General features: G+C 37.2%; 1 protein-coding gene across 9 annotated transcripts in view; it reads right to left on the bottom strand.

Moving 5' to 3' along the window:
• The window catches only part of LOC110836784 (uncharacterized), a 46,938-nt gene extending 27,216 nt beyond the window's left edge, over positions 1 to 19,722 (bottom strand). For 2 of the 9 annotated variants that reach the window (XM_087340872.1, XM_087340866.1), the window contains exons 1-13: positions 19,613 to 19,711; positions 17,164 to 17,313; positions 16,191 to 16,372; positions 12,374 to 14,402; positions 11,171 to 11,963; positions 9,697 to 9,868; positions 8,501 to 8,839; positions 6,798 to 6,968; positions 5,273 to 5,443; positions 4,409 to 4,473; positions 2,783 to 3,005; positions 1,981 to 2,058; positions 39 to 136 (exon numbers count right to left, since the gene is read on the bottom strand). In XM_087340872.1, coding sequence (XP_087196998.1) covers positions 39 to 136; positions 1,981 to 2,058; positions 2,783 to 3,005; positions 4,409 to 4,473; positions 5,273 to 5,443; positions 6,798 to 6,968; positions 8,501 to 8,839; positions 9,697 to 9,868; positions 11,171 to 11,963; positions 12,374 to 14,402; positions 16,191 to 16,372; positions 17,164 to 17,313; positions 19,613 to 19,621 — 4,480 coding nt within the window. In that variant the 5' untranslated portion in view covers positions 19,622 to 19,711. The other 7 variants (XM_087340867.1, XM_087340868.1, XM_087340869.1 and 4 more) reach the window with 7 other exon arrangements.
• Between the last annotated feature and the right edge of the window lie 998 nt (positions 19,723 to 20,720).

Consider the following 20,720-nt stretch of genomic DNA (forward strand, 5'->3'; position numbering starts at 1 on the left):
AAGTATCATGGTCATAAAAAATCTTGCTATGTTCTTACCTTTAACATGTGCTGTAGAAAATTTGGCTGGTGTAAGTCTCTGTGGAGTTGTAGCAGTGGGATCTTCTATGATAGATGAATCTGTTTGTTCTAGACCTCTGCAGAATAAATTACAATAGCTATAATACATGTGCATTAGTGCATAAACACTACAAAGAGAGAGGTGCTTATCTTGCAATGAACACTATATCTGGACGAACCTCAGATATTCAACAAGTTTCCTGACAAAATGATATGCATTAGAATTTAATCACAATGTGACATGGATGCAGAGAGTCAAACTGTCTACATAGCATACACTACTTTACACTTGCAGTTTTACTCAAACTATTAACTGGAATAAAATAATTTCAGAGTTTGTACTACATTGATTCCTCTGTAGGTTTTTGGTGGAATGTGCAAAATGAACAAAATTAATTACAATACAAACTTCAATTTAATACTGGAAAGAGCAGAAGGAAAAGAAAAACTCTTCTTTAGCTTCAACAAAATGTACATAGAAAACACACTGAAACTGTTTCAATATCACTGTTCGTTCAGGAATCTCATTACCATCTAGCAACTCCACCATAACATGGCATGGTATAACAAAAAGACATCACACAATATAACCTTTGTAAAAGTGTGCAAATGTACAACTAACACAACTCCAAGTACAATAGAGCCAATTTGTCAAAATATATTTTTATAAAATTATCTACTAGCAAAATAAAAAAACTACTGAAACAGAGCAACCAGTGAGCAAGCAGTGTCTTACATCAAACTTATCTATGTTTAACATTAAACATACATGTGTAGGGGAGCCTTATAAATATTACAAAATAAACATTCAATTGTAACAAGAACACGGGATTTATCACCAACTTCAAATTATCTCCAACTATTCTGAGTTCTCCTCAGCAAACTCTTGTTTCAAGTCAAAAGTCCCCAATAACCCCAACTTCCAACAGTATAACTAGTTTAATCTAACGACGGCCCAGTTACTGACATAAAAAGCCTATCCGGAAGCCCACAATGTAGCAACCCTACTACGGAGTTTAGCACTTTACTGGATACTAAACGAGAGGCTTCAAACTTATTAACAAGTAAAACAGATGTGCTAGATAACAGATCTGAAGACAAGTTAGTTGAATTAGCCACTTAAATAACTAAATTGTTCAAAATATAACATCTTGAACATGGCTCTTAAACATCAGACCAGAGGATATGTTAGTTACAGCAACATAATTACAGTGAAGAAAGCTGTAATTATGACAGCAAATCTAAAGGAGGCTAAAAACAAGTCAAAATATCAAGGGTGAATACTGAAGGAATATCAAGTTCAGCTACTGCTAGCATCAAACATGAAAGATATCTATGTCAATGGCTCCCTATTAGTGAAATAGATGATCACTGAGCACTCATCCAAACAACAATTAATCATTAATCAAATTCAGTCTCAAAAACAGGAATAAAGAAAAAATACACAAAATCTCAAGTTTTAGAACTCTTCAAACAAAGCTTCCTACAATTCTATTTCAATATCTCTTCATGCATCAATAAATAATGTGTATATATTTTATTTGAATTACTTGTGCTTATAAAATAACCTAGTTGAAGTCATTCATATCAGATGACTTCTGAGAACTAGACAAATGCCTTATTTACATGCATACATCTCCTTCCTCTTATTGAGTTCAAGTGCTATCCTGAGGCAAACTGAAAAATGAAATGTGTGAACCTTTCCACTTGTAAATCCATACCACTTCCGGGTCAGTCTATAATCTGACAGACTTGCTCAGTATCCACGGAATATGGACAGTTAGTTAAAGTTTAAACCATGGGCTTAATGTAGAACAAGCTTACAAAGAATACAAAGCAACCTCCATACAGAAAAGCAAGAAATATCTAAAAAAAATATACAAACTAAAAACTGTGCATCATGCTGAGATACTAATCTCACCTCCCACTGTCATAATCGCCAGTAAAAGACGAAGAGTGGTAATGATCATGAGAGTGACAACGTCTTGTTATTTCATATCTGCAATAGGAGGATAACTGTAAAGTTCACTGAAATAACCCACCATATTTTATAACTTCCTAACACAGTATAATGTTAACTCCTTGCCACATATAAAAAAGATGTGTACAGTAAATCTGAAAGGTTTTGGTCACTGAACATACTAAAATGTTATTGTTGTTTTGACTTAAGTTTAAAATATTCCATCCCAATGCAATATCAAAGGAAGTTGGTCTAAGAGAAAATCAAAAAAAAGAGTTCATCTCTCTTCACCAGACTGCAGATCAAAATGATACCAAATCCTCCAAAAATATAACTTAAAATATTTTGGAAAAATGGTTAAGAACTATGACAGGAGGCTGCTAGGAGCTTCAGGAATAAAGAAAGTTTCATAATACAGGACCATTCACAAGGTAAAAACAAAACAGCTGAGAACCTTACCAGAGAAAGGGCCCACATTAACTCATTTCAATGTCTTTTCTTTGGTATGACCTAATTCCTCTTCCAAAAATCAATTTACATACATCCTATTTTGCAGCACTGGAGCAATGCACTAACAGCTAGTCCAGTTACTTCTAATTTGACAAACATAATAACACATGTTAAACAAAATTCAGTAATATTCTCTAAATGTACTAACATAATTTTTTACCATTAGGGTAATTCTGCATAGTTTCTCAATTAATTTCACAGTTTATAACCTGTGCTCTGAAAATAATAACATGCATTTACAGGCAACACTCACTGTTCCTTACGTAACTCTTCATTTGCAGAACTCCTGCCAGAATGGACACTACCACGGTCTTCTGAGAAGGATCCTTGATTGTAATTTGAGTGTGATGAATAGTATTTAGCATACCACTCTGCATATGCCGCGGGATTAGTTCGACGCAAATTTTCATAATACTTGTAAGTATAGTAAGGATCATAGTGGTAAGAATCCATCTGCCTCCCAAAATAATTGTAGGCTAGTCATAAAAGAAAGAAACAATTTCAAATTAAATTTGTATAATTGTCAACCAAACAAGTGTTCCAAAACTATAAATATGTTATCTAATAACCACTGTTGAACTCTCTCCCATTTCCCTCATAGTCTTCCAAGTGACTTTCTACCAAGACATTTCTCAAGCAAAATTCTGTAAGAATTTCTTGGTTCCTCAACATAATTCATGATGGTTATGACATGCCACCAGATTAAAGTCAAAATATTTTACTTTTTAGACATCAGATGTATAACTATTCTGAAGTTACATGATAATTTTTGGATATTTACTTTAAATGCCACAAATTAATTTTATATGATCAGCGAAAAGACAAAATCAAATAAGCACTCCAATTAGTTAACAACCCCAACAATGTACAAGTTCTATATGTCATAATTTTTTTGTTACACTAGAGCAGAGCGCTCCTTTCGGAGCTCCTCGGGGGGGTTGGTCAAGTTTTTAAAACACAACCAACCCCCCCAAATGGGGGGGGGGGTAAAACACTTGACCAACCCCCCCTTCGGGTGGGTTGGTTGCGTTTTAAAATCTTGAGTAAGAAACTAAACCAACCCCCACGAATGGGGGTTAAACACTTGACCAACCCTCCCCAAAGGGGGGGTTGGTCAAGTTTTTAAAACACAACCAACCTTTGGGGGAGTTGGTTGCGTTTTAAAATCTTGAGTAAGAAACTATACCAACTTATCACTATATGGAGAGCCCTAGTATGATAATTCTGTAGATCCAAAATTAGTGCAAGCTACAGAGCCTGGAGTTTGTGTGTAAATGTTGAGCATGTGGGTAAAATAATTTGTGCTGAAATAATTAAATTGCTTACATGTTATGACAGTCTTATGAATATACAGTCCTACTTATCAATGTTTACACTTTACTTTACTACAGTGCTACATAATGACTTAATGCATTATATACTTGCTACAAAAAAAGCATTCTACACAGATCACTTTGTACTAAAAAGAGTTACATTTGCTTTGAAATCACAAAAGAAAGACACAAAAATGGAAACCACTAGAAAAAAATTATTTTTACATACAGTACAGTAAATAGGGAACGAAAGAAATCCAGGACAGGAAAAAATGGAGAAGGCTGTATGACCCTGGTAGAAATGCCAATGGATGATAATTATTTATGACTTCAAATAGTGTCACTCCTAACAGGCAGAGTAACAGACAAAATGCACTCATAAATAAGTCTTAATTTTCTTCTGATGTGATACACAGACACACACACATATTCAAAAACCCAAGTATTAATATTACAGTTTTGTAATGCCACAACTTTCTGCTGTTTACATTATGTGTTTTACAAGGCCAGAAATAACACATCTAAACCCTGTGGAACTATGTGATCTACATCTTACAGTACTTTACCTCCATATCCATGGTAATCTCTTTGACGATATTCATCATATTCTGTTCGACTTGAGGGACGGGACCTGCAAATTAGAAATTAAAACAACACTTAGGGGGTAAGAAGTGCCTGTTACATCAGTCACTGTAAGACAAGAGAGATAAGCATTAAAAAAACGTCAAATACAAGTCTGGGCAAAAACATTACTGATACTTTTTCATTATACCAAGGGTTTCTGACCAACCTTTAATCCTGAAATTGAAATTTCCCAAATCCATGAGATCATGACTTGGTAACATAACACTGTTTGGTACCTGCCACATAGTATTCAGTAACCAACTCACAGCATGAATAGTAAAGACAGAACAATTTGGTTAGCATTATTTTAAATGAGGGAGAGGAGGTAAAGAGCAATACTGCTTGGCCTGACTAGTCTCAGACTAGTTGTGAGGAAGAGAAGAAAAATGCTTATCAATGGCACTCAGCTAATAATGTGATCTTTCCTATCCCCACCACAAAATCTTGAATTAATCTTTAATCATGATAATGTATATGAAATATAGACTATAATTTCTACTAAAACAGATTCCCATTAATTGAAGTTATCACGCATAACCAAAAAGTTTAGTAAGTTCACCATGATTCATCACTTAGTATCCCACACAAGAAAATAAAAATTTTACAACAGTTAAGTAAACACTGTCAAAACCCTTTAGAATTGAAGAAACAAACAGCTGTGTAGATGGTCCTAATAAATAACAGAATAAGTACATAGACCCATCTCTACTTATAATGGAAAGCAAAACTAAAAATTAAGCTACAACAGAGTTGTGACATATAACTAAATTGACCATGTATGGTAAAAGCATGCACTATCAACCCACCTCTGATTATCTCGATAGTAAGGGTTAACCTCATAACCCCTACTGTAGTATTCATCTGATCCCCTATAATCACGTCTGTCAGAATAGTCTTGCCTTCGTCTTTCTCTATCCCGATTCTGTCCTCTATCATGATCTTCGTCACGGTCTCGATTACGATCCCTCCCAGCAGTCCTTAAAAAGAGATAAACTAGCATCCAGTGGCAACACCCAAAACGTCAAACAGCTGCTATATACTATTTTTTATAAAATATTACATGTTTATCACAACATCAAAACAAACTTCTGTACCTAAATGAACGATTTTCAGTGAAGTGAAATTTATTTGACAATGACAATGATGATCTGGGTTGTGACACCATGTGGACTCATAGGTAGACACCATCCTTTTGGATAAATATATTGTCTTCATCTTCAAGGCGTCATCTTCATTGCCATAATAACCTCAAACCGCACATTTATTTATTTATTTATTTATGGTTCATTTAATAATACTGCTCACCACTGAATGATGGAGTGATTAATGGATAAAGCATTGGAAAGAATATGGAAGGAAGCAGTCATGGACTAATGCAGGGCACTACCCCAGCATCTGCATCAAAGGACTAAGGGAACCAACAAAACACCTCACAGCTGATCCATGGGCTCAGATTTGAAACTGTGATCTGAATATGAAGTAGGAGGAGTAACCACTCAACTGCAATATTTGGTATGAAGTGAAATCAGGAAAGGATACAGAATGCATTAGTCTCCAGATAGTCCAACCACACACACATCTTATTCACCTTCACAACTTACAAACATACCATTGTATTCTATCCCTCCTGATCCTTCATTGGCACAGGTGCAAGAAACCACCAAGAAGGTACTTGCCCCAATCCATCGCATATCCTACTCACAGCAAAAATTACTTATGCTTGTCTGTTATTACAGAATAAAAACTTTCATTACTGTCATCACAAAAGGCAGCCATTGTCCTATCAGACTCTCCAGAGTCACTTCAATATAAACGATGCCATTCCATAATTCCCTGTAACTATTAATATTTTAAAATTCTTTCCAATATTTACTTACCCTGAGATCAACTGTAAATACTTGTTTGCAGAATATTTTATACCAGTATTATAATTGCAAATAAAAGCATTTCTTTTTTACTTTAGATTATTTCACAAGAACACAGCACAACAGTTACACAAATATTAAGTCTATAACACAGATTTAACTAATTCTGACCAAACACAAGTAACATAAAGTCCCTCGATTTTCCAAAATCCATCACCAAAACCTCAGTGCTAAAAGTTCTGAGTGTAAACAAATAATTGACATTCTGAGGATTCCTCCCAAAAAAGATTGTCTAATATGTAACACTTTGTATCAGAACATTATCATGTCTTTAACAAAAATGGCATCTACATTTTTTAAATCACAAGATTTACTAACACATTCAGCAACACACATCGTAACAGTCACCTGGTGACATACATTTCATTACACAAGTTTCTCAACAATCTTCTTCCATCATGCTTACCTATGATCATGCCTTTGTCTAGAGCTTTTTTCCATGTTCTCACGTTGCTCTCTTTCTCTGTCAGGTCGATCTCTGTATCGGCTGTCATAATTATCACGATATCTGGTATTCTCACGATCACAATCACTAAAATAATCCTCCGTATCTGCATCATTTTCGTGCCTATCATAACTGGCAAGAGAAAATTATATAACATAATGCATTAAACTCTGTTATATTAATATATTTAATTAGCAAACAAACATCTACTATGAATGAAAACTGCACATTTTCCAAAGTTCCATTTTTGGTTAAAAAACATAGTGTTTTGGAAGTTGCTTCTGCTTCCATCATCGGGTAAAAATATAAATCCCACACTGTTGGGTACACTGGCTTTATTCTCTATCCTCAGACCTCCAACTAGCAGACCTAACACAGTACAGTTCATATTTCTGCTTATGTTGGAAGTGGAGCCAGACAGCTTTTGAAATGTATTTTTAAGCAAAAATGTGTCAATGTATCAATTTAATAACAGAAAATCATCAAAAATCTTTGGACCAACATCTGTAAAGACATGTAAAGACACAAAAACATAGAAGGCTAAGTGAATGGACAAATGGATGAATGAAAGTAGAGATGGCTAGAAATGGTAGTCGACACATGCTTGTTGACTGCAAGCAATGAAAAAACTGGCAATGTTTTTCCATCTGTCAGAACTTGACCAAACTATTTGTAACAGCTAGAGATGTAAATTTTAGGAGTAACTGCAACTTTATTGAGTGCCCATTTAAATCACTCTACCCATCCATCAGTGTAAATTAAATATATTAGGAAGTTCTGCATTCAAATTTTGGTAAAAATGAGTCAAAAATAAGAAGGACTTAGCATGGAGACCTGTTTGCATTTCTGTGCTCTGAAGTGACTAGGTGGAGAATACAAAGCCAGGGAATTCCCTGGTCATACATACAGGTCAAAAGTCATAAAACTCCTGACTGGTGAATAACCAGCCATTCTCAGAGGTCAAATTGTGGCAAATGTACCAGAACACCATTTACTAAAATGTCACAGTGGCCGAAAGGCAAATACCTATATATAAACAATTAACAAACTCCAAGGGTTGAGGTCTCCCTTGAAAATATGATATTTGCTCATCTGGGTATGAAAATTCTCTGTTTTTTTATGGAACTTTAAGGGGCATTCTTGTGTTCACAGAAGCCCACCAGTGACTGCCAGAAATAAGTTTATGCACTCCTGATAAAAACTTGGTTCTGGACAGACAGAAGAATTCATGATCCCTTCAATAATTACTTATAACTGAGTCAAATTTTAAATTCTGTTTTCAGAATTGTCTTATATATAAAATTATTTGGTCAAATCCACTCTTTTCCTGCCTTTGGTCCAGTTGCAAGAGAAACATAAATGGGTTTATAATGCAAAAGCAATCTATGTCCACCTCTTCTGTGTTTGGCAACCACTTACCGCAAATAACCACTCACTACGCAATGCCAATGACAATACCTCCCCACGTACATAATGCTGGGTACGCAAAATGAACAAGTCCTGGTACTACACAGATTCCCTATCAACAATACACACAGCAGTTTTTGCTATTCCCTCCTAGAACGTTATTTAAAACTGTTTCTGTAAATTACCAGCCATTACAATGCTCAAGGCATTACATAATATGCGTATCTGTATGACAGCTAAGAAAGTAATTCCTCTACCTTGTGTTTTGCCGAGGTCTTTGATTACCATCATGGCTCCTGTATTCTTTCCAAGAATCATAACGTCTGTCATCCCTGTAACGACCGCTATTTGAAGAATCATCTCTGTCTCTTGCTCGATCCCTGTCTCGTTCATGTCTGGCATCATACTTCCAATCCCACTCCTCTTGATCCCTGTACCTACTGGTACCAGGGGACTCAGCCTGGTCTTTATCACGAGAACTGAAGTAGTCTCGGCCATCTGTATGCCTCCTTTGATGCTGAGAACTATGATCATTCCCCTCATCATCCCGATGCCGACGTTCTCGATCCTTGGTCACATTGTCCCGTCGACAACCACTGTACAAACACACTCAAATCAATTTTTACTGAATATATAAAAGGGGTACCTTCAGCTACAAAGCTTCTGAAATGAGAACACTGGCTAACAAATTGCAAAGCATCTTGTCTGGAAAATTCCATAGTTGTTTGCCAACTGCAAAATTAATTTCTATTTTTGTCAAGTTTATAATAGCTGCAAGTGCCAGAATTGTCAATTAGGAAAATCCAACAATAATTTAAAGCCACAAATTACACGCTTTGGACTTCCAAGAAATTAGTGGCTGAGAATGGAATTTAAGTTCTGCCTCCATATCAACCTGGCTCAACTATAACCCTGAATGGTATGATCTTGTAAACATGTTAACAAACCTCCAAGTCCTATAAAAGGCAGAGAATTTGTTGATTAGCTAAGAAAATGTTAATTTCTCAAATGGGATTCTGCACCATCAAGTTAGTCTGGTTTTGTTTGGCTACACATTTCTTCTTTGTTCCACCTTTTAAACCTTATTCCCCACTACTGAAAATTCTGTCAATTAATAGATTCAACAATTTTCAGTCAATACATATCAAGATAGTTCAGTCACAAAGTGACTAGGTTACATGCTGGAGGACCAAGATTCAATTCCCAGCAGGACAAGATTTTTCACTTTGCCACAATGTCCAAACTCTGACCTCTTGTCTCCATCTAGTGCCAAGATAAAGAAAGTGTAGAGTTATACCTCCACTCCCCCATACATCTGCATGACAACAGAAACAACTTTAGCTTATATTAAAACATACCTGGGATAATGTCCAACACACATACATCAACAAATCCAGTGATGATACATACCTTAACAGAATGAGAATCCTAAAATAGGGAGAACACAAATTACCTTGTATCTCGAACCGTGTTTTCAGGTGGTGGGGGTGGTGGGTATGCTTCGACACTGTCAGAACCAATAGTTTCACTTCGCTCAGACGGAGGCTGTGGTATGTTGCTGCCATTCACAGTCTGTTCTGGTGTTGGACTAACTGGTTCACTCTTCAAACGGCTACCTGCTGACACTGCACCAAACAGAGGCATATTACACAAAAGTAAAGTAAACTATATGCCATGTAGGCATTTGGGGGGAGAGATGGTATAGCTCCTACCCATACTCAACCTCTGCACTAGGTGGGGGTGAGTGGTCAGCATCACATTCCAGTTGTGCTTTACCTCCAGGAAAGGACCCTGATACCCAATGGGTAGGAGGCTGGGTGAGACCCAGAGCCAGTCTGGACAAAGGAAAATTCCTCTGCTCCCATCTGGGATCAGACCCCAGTCATCCAGTCCATAACCAGTCACTATACTGACTGAGTTACTCACAAAGCAAACATAAAACCTACAATTAGCCGTTACAGAATACTGACTACTGACATATATTTATGCAGGGTTGATATCTTGATTCAGCTAAGGCTTGTTACACGTTACATAAGAAGAACCTGTGACACTACAAAATTTTGGTGCTCATATCACATCAACTGTGGCCATCACTAAAGCTGGAATTCAGATAAAAGTTACATAATGCCATTAATGGTACATATATAGATGCCTAACACTACCTAAATAAAGTCCAAGGTGATGACTCTTCCTTGAAAAATAGGCACTCAATTGGTCAACAGCCCATTACTGGAGCATATACTGAGTTAGTCCAAACCATAATTTCTATAAGATATACATATTTGCATATTATACTCTTATCAACTAGTAAGCTTCCAAAGTGGTTTCTTCCATTGACTTACAACTAAACTTTTGAATGCATTTTCATTTCCCCTTACATGCTGTATGCCTTCTACACAGGGCTATTTCAATGGAATGGTGGGCCCCTTAGCAAAGTGTAAATTTCATTTAGTGGAAGTAAATGCAGGTGTTTGAGAATAGGGTGTTGAGGAGGATATTTGGGCCTAGGAGAGAAAACGATGGGACATGGAGAAAACTGCATAATGATGAGCTTAAAAATCTGTATTCCTCCCCCAGTATTGTCAGGGTGATTAAGTCGAGAAGAATGAGATGGGCGGGACATGTAGCGCGCATGGATGGGACAAGAGGTGTGCACCAGGTATTGGTTGGGAAGCCTGAGGGTAAGAGACCACTGGGGAGACCTAGACATAGATGGGAGGATAATATCAGGCGGGATCTATAGGAGACAGGAGTTGAAGGAGACTGGATTTTGTTGGCCCAGGACAGGGTCCAGTGGAGGGCTTTGGTTAATTCAGTGATGAACCTTCGGGTTCGGTAAGCCATCTAGTTAGTCAGTTAGTTAGTTAAAGGTCAGATGGGATATAAGTAGCACTGTACCAGCAGATGATTACATGCAAACAACATACATGGTGACGCCGGCAATGGCAACGTTCCAGCAGACCCCACATCATCCATTTCATCTTGTGCCACTCCAGTGACAACTCTTGGCTCCAAAGGAAGTGCATCAATCGGTTCGAAAGTACCTGTCGGCATGTTCGTCTGTCCAACATTTCCCTGACTTTCTGGGCTACTGGATTCTCCAGGAACCATTCTCCTCAAACCAGGTGGTGGAATATCATCCACAGAACTGTGTGGTGGTACTGTCCCAACACTTTCCGCCTCGGACACAAAACTTCCACCACCACTTTCCTCAGTCAACTGTCCAGGGACCATTCTATGGAGCAACAAGTTATCTGATGGATTTTCAGTACTATGAATTGAATCTGCAATTTGTATCATGGCATTTTCGTTTTCAGTAAACTGCCCAGGAACCATCCTATGTAAGCCTGGTGGTGGTGTAGAAACATCCTCAATTAAATTATTAGCAGAACTAATGTTAACCACATTCTCTAGTTCATACACGTTCGTACTAACATCCTGCTCAGTGATCTGACCAGGAACCATACGATGACATTCAAGCAGAGGCAAAATCCCTTCAATAGGAACATTACTGTTACCATTTCTTGACACTCGAGATTGCAATGTTTCAACAGCATCTGGCATTGATGACCTAATATCTCTTTCATCACCAGTGAGTTGACCAGTCTCAAGGTACTGGTTTCGGTCTGGCCCACAACGGGGAGCCACCTCTTGGTTTGCAGGACTTGTACTGTAACTTGATGACTGGGTCCATTGAGATGCAATTCCTCTTACTGCATCCTGAAACATCAAACAAGAATACTTCCCAACACAACCAATATTTTACAGTATGTAAGTGGGATGAACATAGCACAAGAAGGGTTGTCACTGGAAAACTAGAAAAAAACTTGACAATCCATATATTTTACAAAAGTGGTGTACAAAACGTTGGATAGTACATAAAATTAAGTGTATTCTTTCTCACTTAAAATTACAAAACTCCATGAAGCACAGACTTTCTTAAGACGGAGGCAGTAAGACCTCTGAAATGTTGGTTAACATCGACCAGACTACACAGCGCAACAACCCAGAAGACAGAAATCTTCAGACTCACTGCTGTGAAAACCTCAAATCTTACTGTAACTACCTCTTAAAATTATATAAAAATACTAAACTTCCTTTAAAAGAATGCATGTCTACCATTAGCTTACCTGACCAACAGGAGATGCATGTAATCTTGTTGAAGGTGTTGCTTGAGGAACATCAATGAAGTCAGGTCGCTCCTTATTATCTGGTACTGTCTCCAAGTTTACTGTATCTTCTGTCATCAGAGGAGGTGGGGTGTTCTTTTTTCTGATAACAAAGTTTCCTGGAGTTTCCACAGTCCTGTGACTGTATGTTGCCTGCATAAGGTTTACAGTTTGAGACATGTCTGGTAACACTCCAAACTGTCTTGCTGGTCCAGTTGGCCCTACTGATGGAATGCGTGGATGACTGTAATTTCTCTTGTCGATTCCACCAACTACTCCTTCTACACTGGGTGGACTAGCTCGATACTTATCTGCAAACTTCTGGTTCAGCAACTGTGAACTACTGTTCTTTCCTTGAGCAATTCCAATTCTCTTTGGAGGTCCAGATGATGCCAGCAGAGGAGTTAAATTCACATTACTTCCATAAGATGGATTACTAAGTCCTGAAGGAGCTAATGTTGCTCTTGAATTTTCTTCAGTTTCAGGACAGACAATGTCTTTATTTTCAACTTCCAGGGACCTCAAATTTTCAGTTGAGGATACAGTTAAGTTGTCAAAAGCCCTGGCAACACTTTCTACAGACGATGCTGTCTTATTGGTTTCTGTGGATGTGTGTGCAACATTCACTACAGATCCTGGCTGTTTTGTATATAAGTCACTATGCACATACAGGTTGGAGGACAATGCTGAAACATTATCACCAACAGACACATGGTCTTTTGTATTACAGTTGGTATCAACTGGATTGCACCCTCCACTTCCTGTACCTTGTTCCCATGTTGCTGCCTCACGTGTGGCCTGATTTACAGTATCAAAACCAGTACGATAGCTTTGATACCCTTTATTACATACATTTCTGGATTCATCAGCAGAAGTGATATTTGAAACATCTTTCAAGCACTGAACTTGCTCAGCTCTTTCTGTGTGTCTACTGTTAGCAAATTCATACATGCTATGTCCATAACTCTGATGATTTTGATCATTCTGCTGATTAACCTGAAGTGTATCTGTTGCTAAAGGTGACTCAGGTTTAGCCAAGTAAGAAGAAACCACTTCGTTTCCTTCTACAGTGTGAGACAACTCTTCAGAGCTTGGAAAACTCTCAGCAGACCACTGTGAAGAAAGGCCATCATTCCCCGTACTGCTATTTTGTTTACTTGTATCTTGTTCTCTACTTGAGCTATCTCTGCTTAACTCAGGAACATCATTTGCTGATGAATCTAATTCTTCCTTAGCATCTCTCCCATCATTTACATCACTTCTACTTACAGAAACATTTGTGAATTCTTCATCTCTTCTGAAGTAATCTACAGATGACTGAGGACTGTCTCGTTTAACATTTCCTACATTCTGTAACTCTTCTGTCACTACATGGGAATCCATTATTCTTTCACCACTTGCAACTACCCCATAAGTCTGTTGCTGAGAAATGTTAAAATTATTCATACAACCCTGCCCAAAATCACTTTCAGCACCACGAGATCCATAACTGTAATTATCTTGTTTGAAATGAGATGTTGTACTTACTGGAGGATACTGACTTACAGAGTTAACAGCTGGATGACTTTTGGAATCATTTTTTTCATAGTTCATTGTAAAGGAACCTTGAAGATGTTGTGAAGCATTACTGTGGAATAACGCTGTTTCGCCAGCAGAAACTGGACTGAATGACTCAGATATAATGTCTGCTGTACTGGGAGTCATTATTTTAGCATCTGGCACAGTGTTTAAAGTTGGATGAAGAGGAACAGTGGCATAATTCTGCCCATGTTGCCCTGAACTATAACTTGTATTAGTACTTGGAACAGAATGTTCCTGGTAAGTTGCTGTGTTCTCTATAGACCAACCCCATGAAGGATCAAGGCAGGCATTGTTATTGACACTAATGTTGTTGCTATATGGCTCAGAAGTTGCTGAAATCCCAGATTCTTCCAAACCCCAATTCCATGGGTCTGGGTTCGGCCTTACCACAGGTGGAACATTAAGGTCTCTGAAAGAATTAAATTATAAAGCTTGCATTCAAAGTTCTTATAGATACCTGGGTACAAAGAATCACAATGCCACAAAGTAAATTAAGCAATTAGTAAAACATGCTATCTGCAATAAATCAGAGTGACTGACTGCATCATTAAATAAATCATAAATAAATAAATACATGCATTTGATACTCTGCATGCTCTTACATTTCTAATTACAGTCTGATTCAACCTGCACATATTTCATACCATCTCTACAATACATCAAATTGAAATTTTACTGTTAAACAAGTTCCTCAATTTTCCTATCTCATGTGGGCCTTGCGAGTTCACAGAAAACACCGAGTATAATTGCATGTGAAAAGAGTTACTACAGTGAAACCTCGATGCATCGTTTTCAGCGGGGGTGGGAAATAAAAACGATGAATGCGGGAAAACGATAGATGCGGGAAAGCATTAAAAATTTAAAAAAAAACAATGTTTCTCTTTCAAAGTTACTTCTTTTTACCAAAAAAGTCTTTAATGGACAACTGGTTTGTCGAAACTTTACGTTTTAGACCAAACAGAGCACCTTCCACGTTCAAAATGTTTTCCTCGTCACGTTCACTAATATTAAGCGCATAAAAGAACGACTTCACTTTCGCCAATGCAGCGTGTGCTTCGGCAAAACTCGGCAAAGCTTCGGGCTCGCATTCGTCGTCTTCGTCTTCCTCACCACTCCAACCCCCTTTGCGGACAATAACAGGAAGAATGGAAATACTATTACTGCCGAACTCAACGAAACGTAGCTGTAGAAGACCCTGAACCGCTGGAAACGAGATGAACCAGAAGAATGAAAAGTGCCGCCAGCCTTTCCTTTGTACTTGTAATAAAAGCATTTGTGAAGAAATTCACACTGCACATGCCATCTGGCATCGCTGGAACGAAATATGAGTGCACCCTAATTAAAATCGTAAAATTTCTGACAATGAGCACCGCCATTCACTCCAACTATCACCCCTGCACCGCTGACCCTCATTCCAAAAGAATGTGCTGGTTGGGCGACATAACAGGTTACCACTACTGTGTATTCCAAAAACATTGTGCGTCTTTCGGTATTAATTTATCTCAAAACCCAGCATTTTAAATTCTCAGAAACGATCATTGCGGGAAAATTGTGGGCCGGGACTAAGATTTTTGAACGATCGATGCGATAAAACGATAGTTCGAGGAACGATAGAAGCGGGAAAATGTAACATTATTTTATATGGGATGTATTCGGGACCGAACAAAACGGACGATGCATCCGGGAAAACGATAGTTCCGGGAACGATGGATAGAGGTTTCACTGTATATTCACTTTCAATTTTAAACTTCACAAAACAGAGCTTTACATAAAATATGCTTATGTTCTTTCACTATGAAACATTTGTGGCAATACTGAAAAAACAACTGTACTTCACAACATCCTGATTCTTGACAGCCTGCAGAAGCCAGTCTGGAGTCCAGCCACAAGGCCAACATGAGAAATGTGTGATTGTTGAAACAATGATCCAACTCATATATTTTACATGAAGTTATATGCAACCGTGGAACATTCAGTTTAATAACAAATCTAACAGCTTAAATACAAGGCATACAAAGTTTTGCAGACTAATATTATAATGCAGTAAAGTTTGCAGTATTAAACTAAATTCAACCACAGATATTTAAAACAACAAAAGTATGATTTCATTTGTCACCTTTACCCTAACAGTAAAGTAAATGAACTTCTCTCACTTCATTATAGTTCACCACTCACTGCAAGCAGCTTATAGTTATACCTGAATGCTGCAGAATATTGTTGGGTGTTCTGCTGAACCTGTTGCCCATACTGTGATGCCTGCTGGTAGTTCCATGGGCCACCAGACATTGCATCACTGTTCATCTGGTGACTTGCATTCAATGGTGACTTTGTTGCTGGTGTGTACCATTTATACTGTGGTTGCTGAGACTGATGCACTTGCTATAAGTAAAATCAAAAAGAATCTTAAGTTCATTCTTATATTAGTATACAATATGAAAGGTTTTTAATATAAATCAGAATAATGTAAGAAAATAATATGATTTCTTTCATATTTTCTTTTTAGTGATTTATATCAAAGAAAGATAGCTGTCTTCTAGGTTGTAGCATTGTGTAGTTTGGTTAGTCTGGTAAACTTCTATGAGACTGCATGGTGCTACCGCACATAAGACAGCCATCTTCTTACTCAGTGCTGCGAAAAACTAAAATCCTGTGCGTGTGAGTGTGTGTGTGTGCATACATTATTAGGATGACCAAATAAAGTAGGATATGATGCATGGGGCATGCAGCACACATGAAATGAGTACAAAATTTTGGTTTAAAAACCTGAAGGAAAATGACCACTCAGAAGATGAAGGCATAGATGGGATAATATTAAAAAGTATGTTAAAGACAAAAGATTTGGGGGTATGGATTGGATTCATATGCCTCAAGACAGGGACCAGAGTTTAAATCTTGTTATCATGGTAATGAACCTTCGAGTTTCATAAAAGGCAAGGAATTCCTGACTAGCCAAGCAGTTTTTATTAGCTTCTTCAGAAGGGTTCTGCTCCATGGGATTAATCAGTTAATTAGTTAATGGTCTTACTGATATATCAATTAGGCAACCCTATTTACAAGCAGGTTATGTTTTTATGAAAAAATAGAATAAACACTTTCCTTTTAACAGACATACCTTCACATTAAGACACATATTTGCTTAAACCCACATAAATCTACACAAATATGCTTACATCAGTAGGAGGACCTGAATGATGTGTGGGTCTGTTATACTGATGAGCGCTGTATGCAACTCCCTGCTGTCCTGAAACTTCTTTCTTTGCACTGAACCAAGGATGATTGTTTGCAGTGGGGGCAGACATTAGGAAGCATTTGCCTGCAGCCTGGAAAGAAACATATAATGCACTAAACAATAAGTGAAAGAACAATGTGTTACAACATATAAGATAATCTCCAGCAACAATGTTGCTCTCATAGAAGCTGAAGTTCATTGTTTCATCATTTCAATCTAGTATAACATCAAACACATTGCAAAGCACTCATGGGTCTAACATCAAAATATTGACTTTGGTTTCTAAAATGTGAGTTCTTAATTACCATTCAAGGCAACGAAATGCCTATGTTTAATCACAATTGAATAAAAGGATGTGGAGCATACACACACATTTTCATGAATTCTCAGACCAGAAACACAAACGTATTTGTCATAATGAAGACCCATTTAAGCCACCTTGACTACCTGTATGTTGATGACAGCTGTTTTCTGGAGTGTTGCACTTCGTAATGACAGATACTGACCAACATTTCAGAGAAGCTTACAGTCTCCATCATTATTAGGCCCTATGAAATGACCAGTATCTACCAAACTACAGGACACAACAACCCAGAAAACACCTCCTTCCATATTTGCTGCTGTGAAAACCTGAAATCTCACTACTACCAATATATTATTTGTATCGCTGAACAAAAATAAAAGCAAATGACAGTTGCATCGTATTTGCTTGTCGCAAAGTCAATGTCAAACTTCACTTCTTCACATTTATAATAATTTCCCCATCATCAACAGTTCTTTTAACACGAGACCGATCACGATAATTTTTACACGATCATTAATCCTATATTCATCCACTAAAAACAGTACAAATTATGTTTTTCGGGGCAAGAGAGTAAATTTCTTACAGGAAGTGAATTCCCAGATGGTTGGCTTCTTCACAAAAGTTTTATGGTGAACAATATACCAAAACTTGCCACAGCTTTTATAACAACCACTGACACGTATTTTAGATTTTATTGGGAGACCAAAGAATAATCATGTCTGTAAATGTAACTACCTAAACTCATTACATACTCACATCAAAACCAGAACACTCACGTCACCCAATCTACCTTGATTATTTGGCACAAAGATGAACGACGTTATTCGTACTGTCTGGGAAGAGAGCTCCCTATGATTGTTTATTTTAGAACATACCCAATTCAAATTGAAGGCCGTCGTACATTGTATTGACCGCAAGAAAATATAAAACATATCTCTCAAATCTTGTTTCTTGAATTGTTTAAAATAAAATAAGTCTATTACGATCCGCGAGATATTGGTATAACAAATTTTAACCTGACAAAATTTTCTCATTATGCCTATTCAGAATCTTATTGCCTATAATTGATGTATTTCAATTAATATTTTTCCTTGGAATATTGTAGGCAAAATTGATGTCCTCGTATAATTTTTTAGTGATTTTGGCACAGCAATTGTGTTTTTGATTGATGAATTACCGTTACGGTGTATTCTGTTGTCAATTTGTATTTATTCTTCAGACAGTGGCCTTCTTGCGTTGATGAAATAAATACGAATGATGTTAACACACGGAACCTGTTCGTGTGATACATCACTTGCACAATAAAATAACTAAGACAACGTTTTATGCAGGTCCAAGTGCAAGTAACGTACAAAAGCTGAAAAAGCTGAATACAAATATCAATCACCTAAGCTTATTTTTCGCTGAGGATTTCCCAGCAGTAAGCGATGGAAGTAAGGCCGACGCACACTACATCGAAGCGAACCGAACCAGTAAAAATACTTCCCGATCTTATTTTCTGAAATGTTTCGCAACGGAAAACTCAATTCAGATCTGCGAGGTATTGTTGGATACCCAGCCTCAATCACATGCTCCCAAATTGATAATAGAGGCCCCATTTATTAACCATTTGATTCCGAAGCTCGTCTAAATATCATTGGAAAAATTCAGTCCGTACCGCACAGAAAACACTACACTTCACCATTACAAAGATCAACCGGTTAATGCATTTAAAGGATATTGTCACTCTTTACCCTGAGAATCAAACGAATCCGACAAATGCATAACGAAAAGCTACTGACTGTTAAAGCAGGCAAGTGATATATATATATATATATACACTTGCCACCAGGCTTTCAAAGGTTTAAACAATTTCATCAAGAACTTCAGCTACTAACATGTCTTATTGCTTTAGAAATTCGAATCTCACGCTGTTTAACGGAATTCTTTTATTATAAATGATGCCGTAAACAAACAGAAGTCAATGGAATAAAAAATTGAATTTGTGTTAGAAAGAAGACAAGCCTAATTCTCTTCCAAGAGTTCATAAATATAAATGAAAACCTGTAAATGTTACAAGCAATAATAATAAATAGGATGCCCTTACCTCACTCATTCTTCAAGAGGAAGAGACCTCGATGTCCACCGGCAAAATAAAATGTGAAGAACAGTGTCAAGAATTTCTTAGTATAATAATTCACACAAGAAAAGTACTTTGGTTATTGTGAAAGACTTTTAAAAGCACAAAATTATCTCGCCTACAACACACTTCTCCTACAAGCGATTCACAGCTCAGCTCTTTCCATACTGACGAAAGCGCATTGTTGACGCCATCATACACTAATGAAATACAATACCGAGTAAAAAATTGACAGTGGAACCACGGTTCCGGAGAATTTGACGTAAATACGTCTATTTAATTTATATTTACGTCTCTGTAATGTAATGTAAAGTAGTGAAATGTAATGTTGACGACAGTAATATAACACAACAATGCCGAGTAAACAGATGACGTTTCCTAGGTAACATAACAATGCACGCAAGCTAACAATTGTTGTCAATTTGTTGATACGGATCTTACACATTTTCCTGTCACTTTTTCGTTACACTTTTTTGCTCAATGACCCTTCCGTATAGACGTAGTTACGTCAACAAATGACGTAACAATTAGTAAAGGAATGGAGTACAATACAGTTTATTCAGTATATTATACTGCATGCATAAGAAATGAGCCTTACGGCATGCTCAGTCATTATTGCTGCAGGTGTGGTTTAGAAATTCCAATACTTCTTATTACATTATTGTACACGCAGGTGTTCATATAAAAGCTGACCATTGTCGTTCTATATTTAGACATTCTTTTGGTTAAAAAAATACAAAGAGAATTACTCAAAACTATAATTTGGTTACATTCCATCCTAACTGTAAAAAGCATAAATTAATATTAAATATTTTCTCTATAAGAAGGAAATAAATTTAAGAGTAAGGGCCATGAAGAAAATTTTACAATTTCATTTGCCTTTATTTAAAAATAACATCCGGTTTTAGTATACTTGCCCGGGCACTGTTGAGTCCATCCCTGGGTGAGAGAAAAATGTTTCCTTCGTTCGGTTCCCGGCAAAGAAGTTTATTGTTGTTCGGATAGTAAGCAGTAGGGAAGAATGGCGCTAAGGCAAATTTCGTTTGTCCCTGGGAAAGGATCTGATTAATTGAGG

This window comes from Zootermopsis nevadensis, unplaced genomic scaffold (genome assembly GCF_977971745.1).
Source record: "Zootermopsis nevadensis isolate Lab colony 2312 unplaced genomic scaffold, Znev_1.0 Znev_ptg000061l, whole genome shotgun sequence".
NCBI classification, from domain to species: Eukaryota; Metazoa; Arthropoda; class Insecta; order Blattodea; family Termopsidae; genus Zootermopsis; species Zootermopsis nevadensis.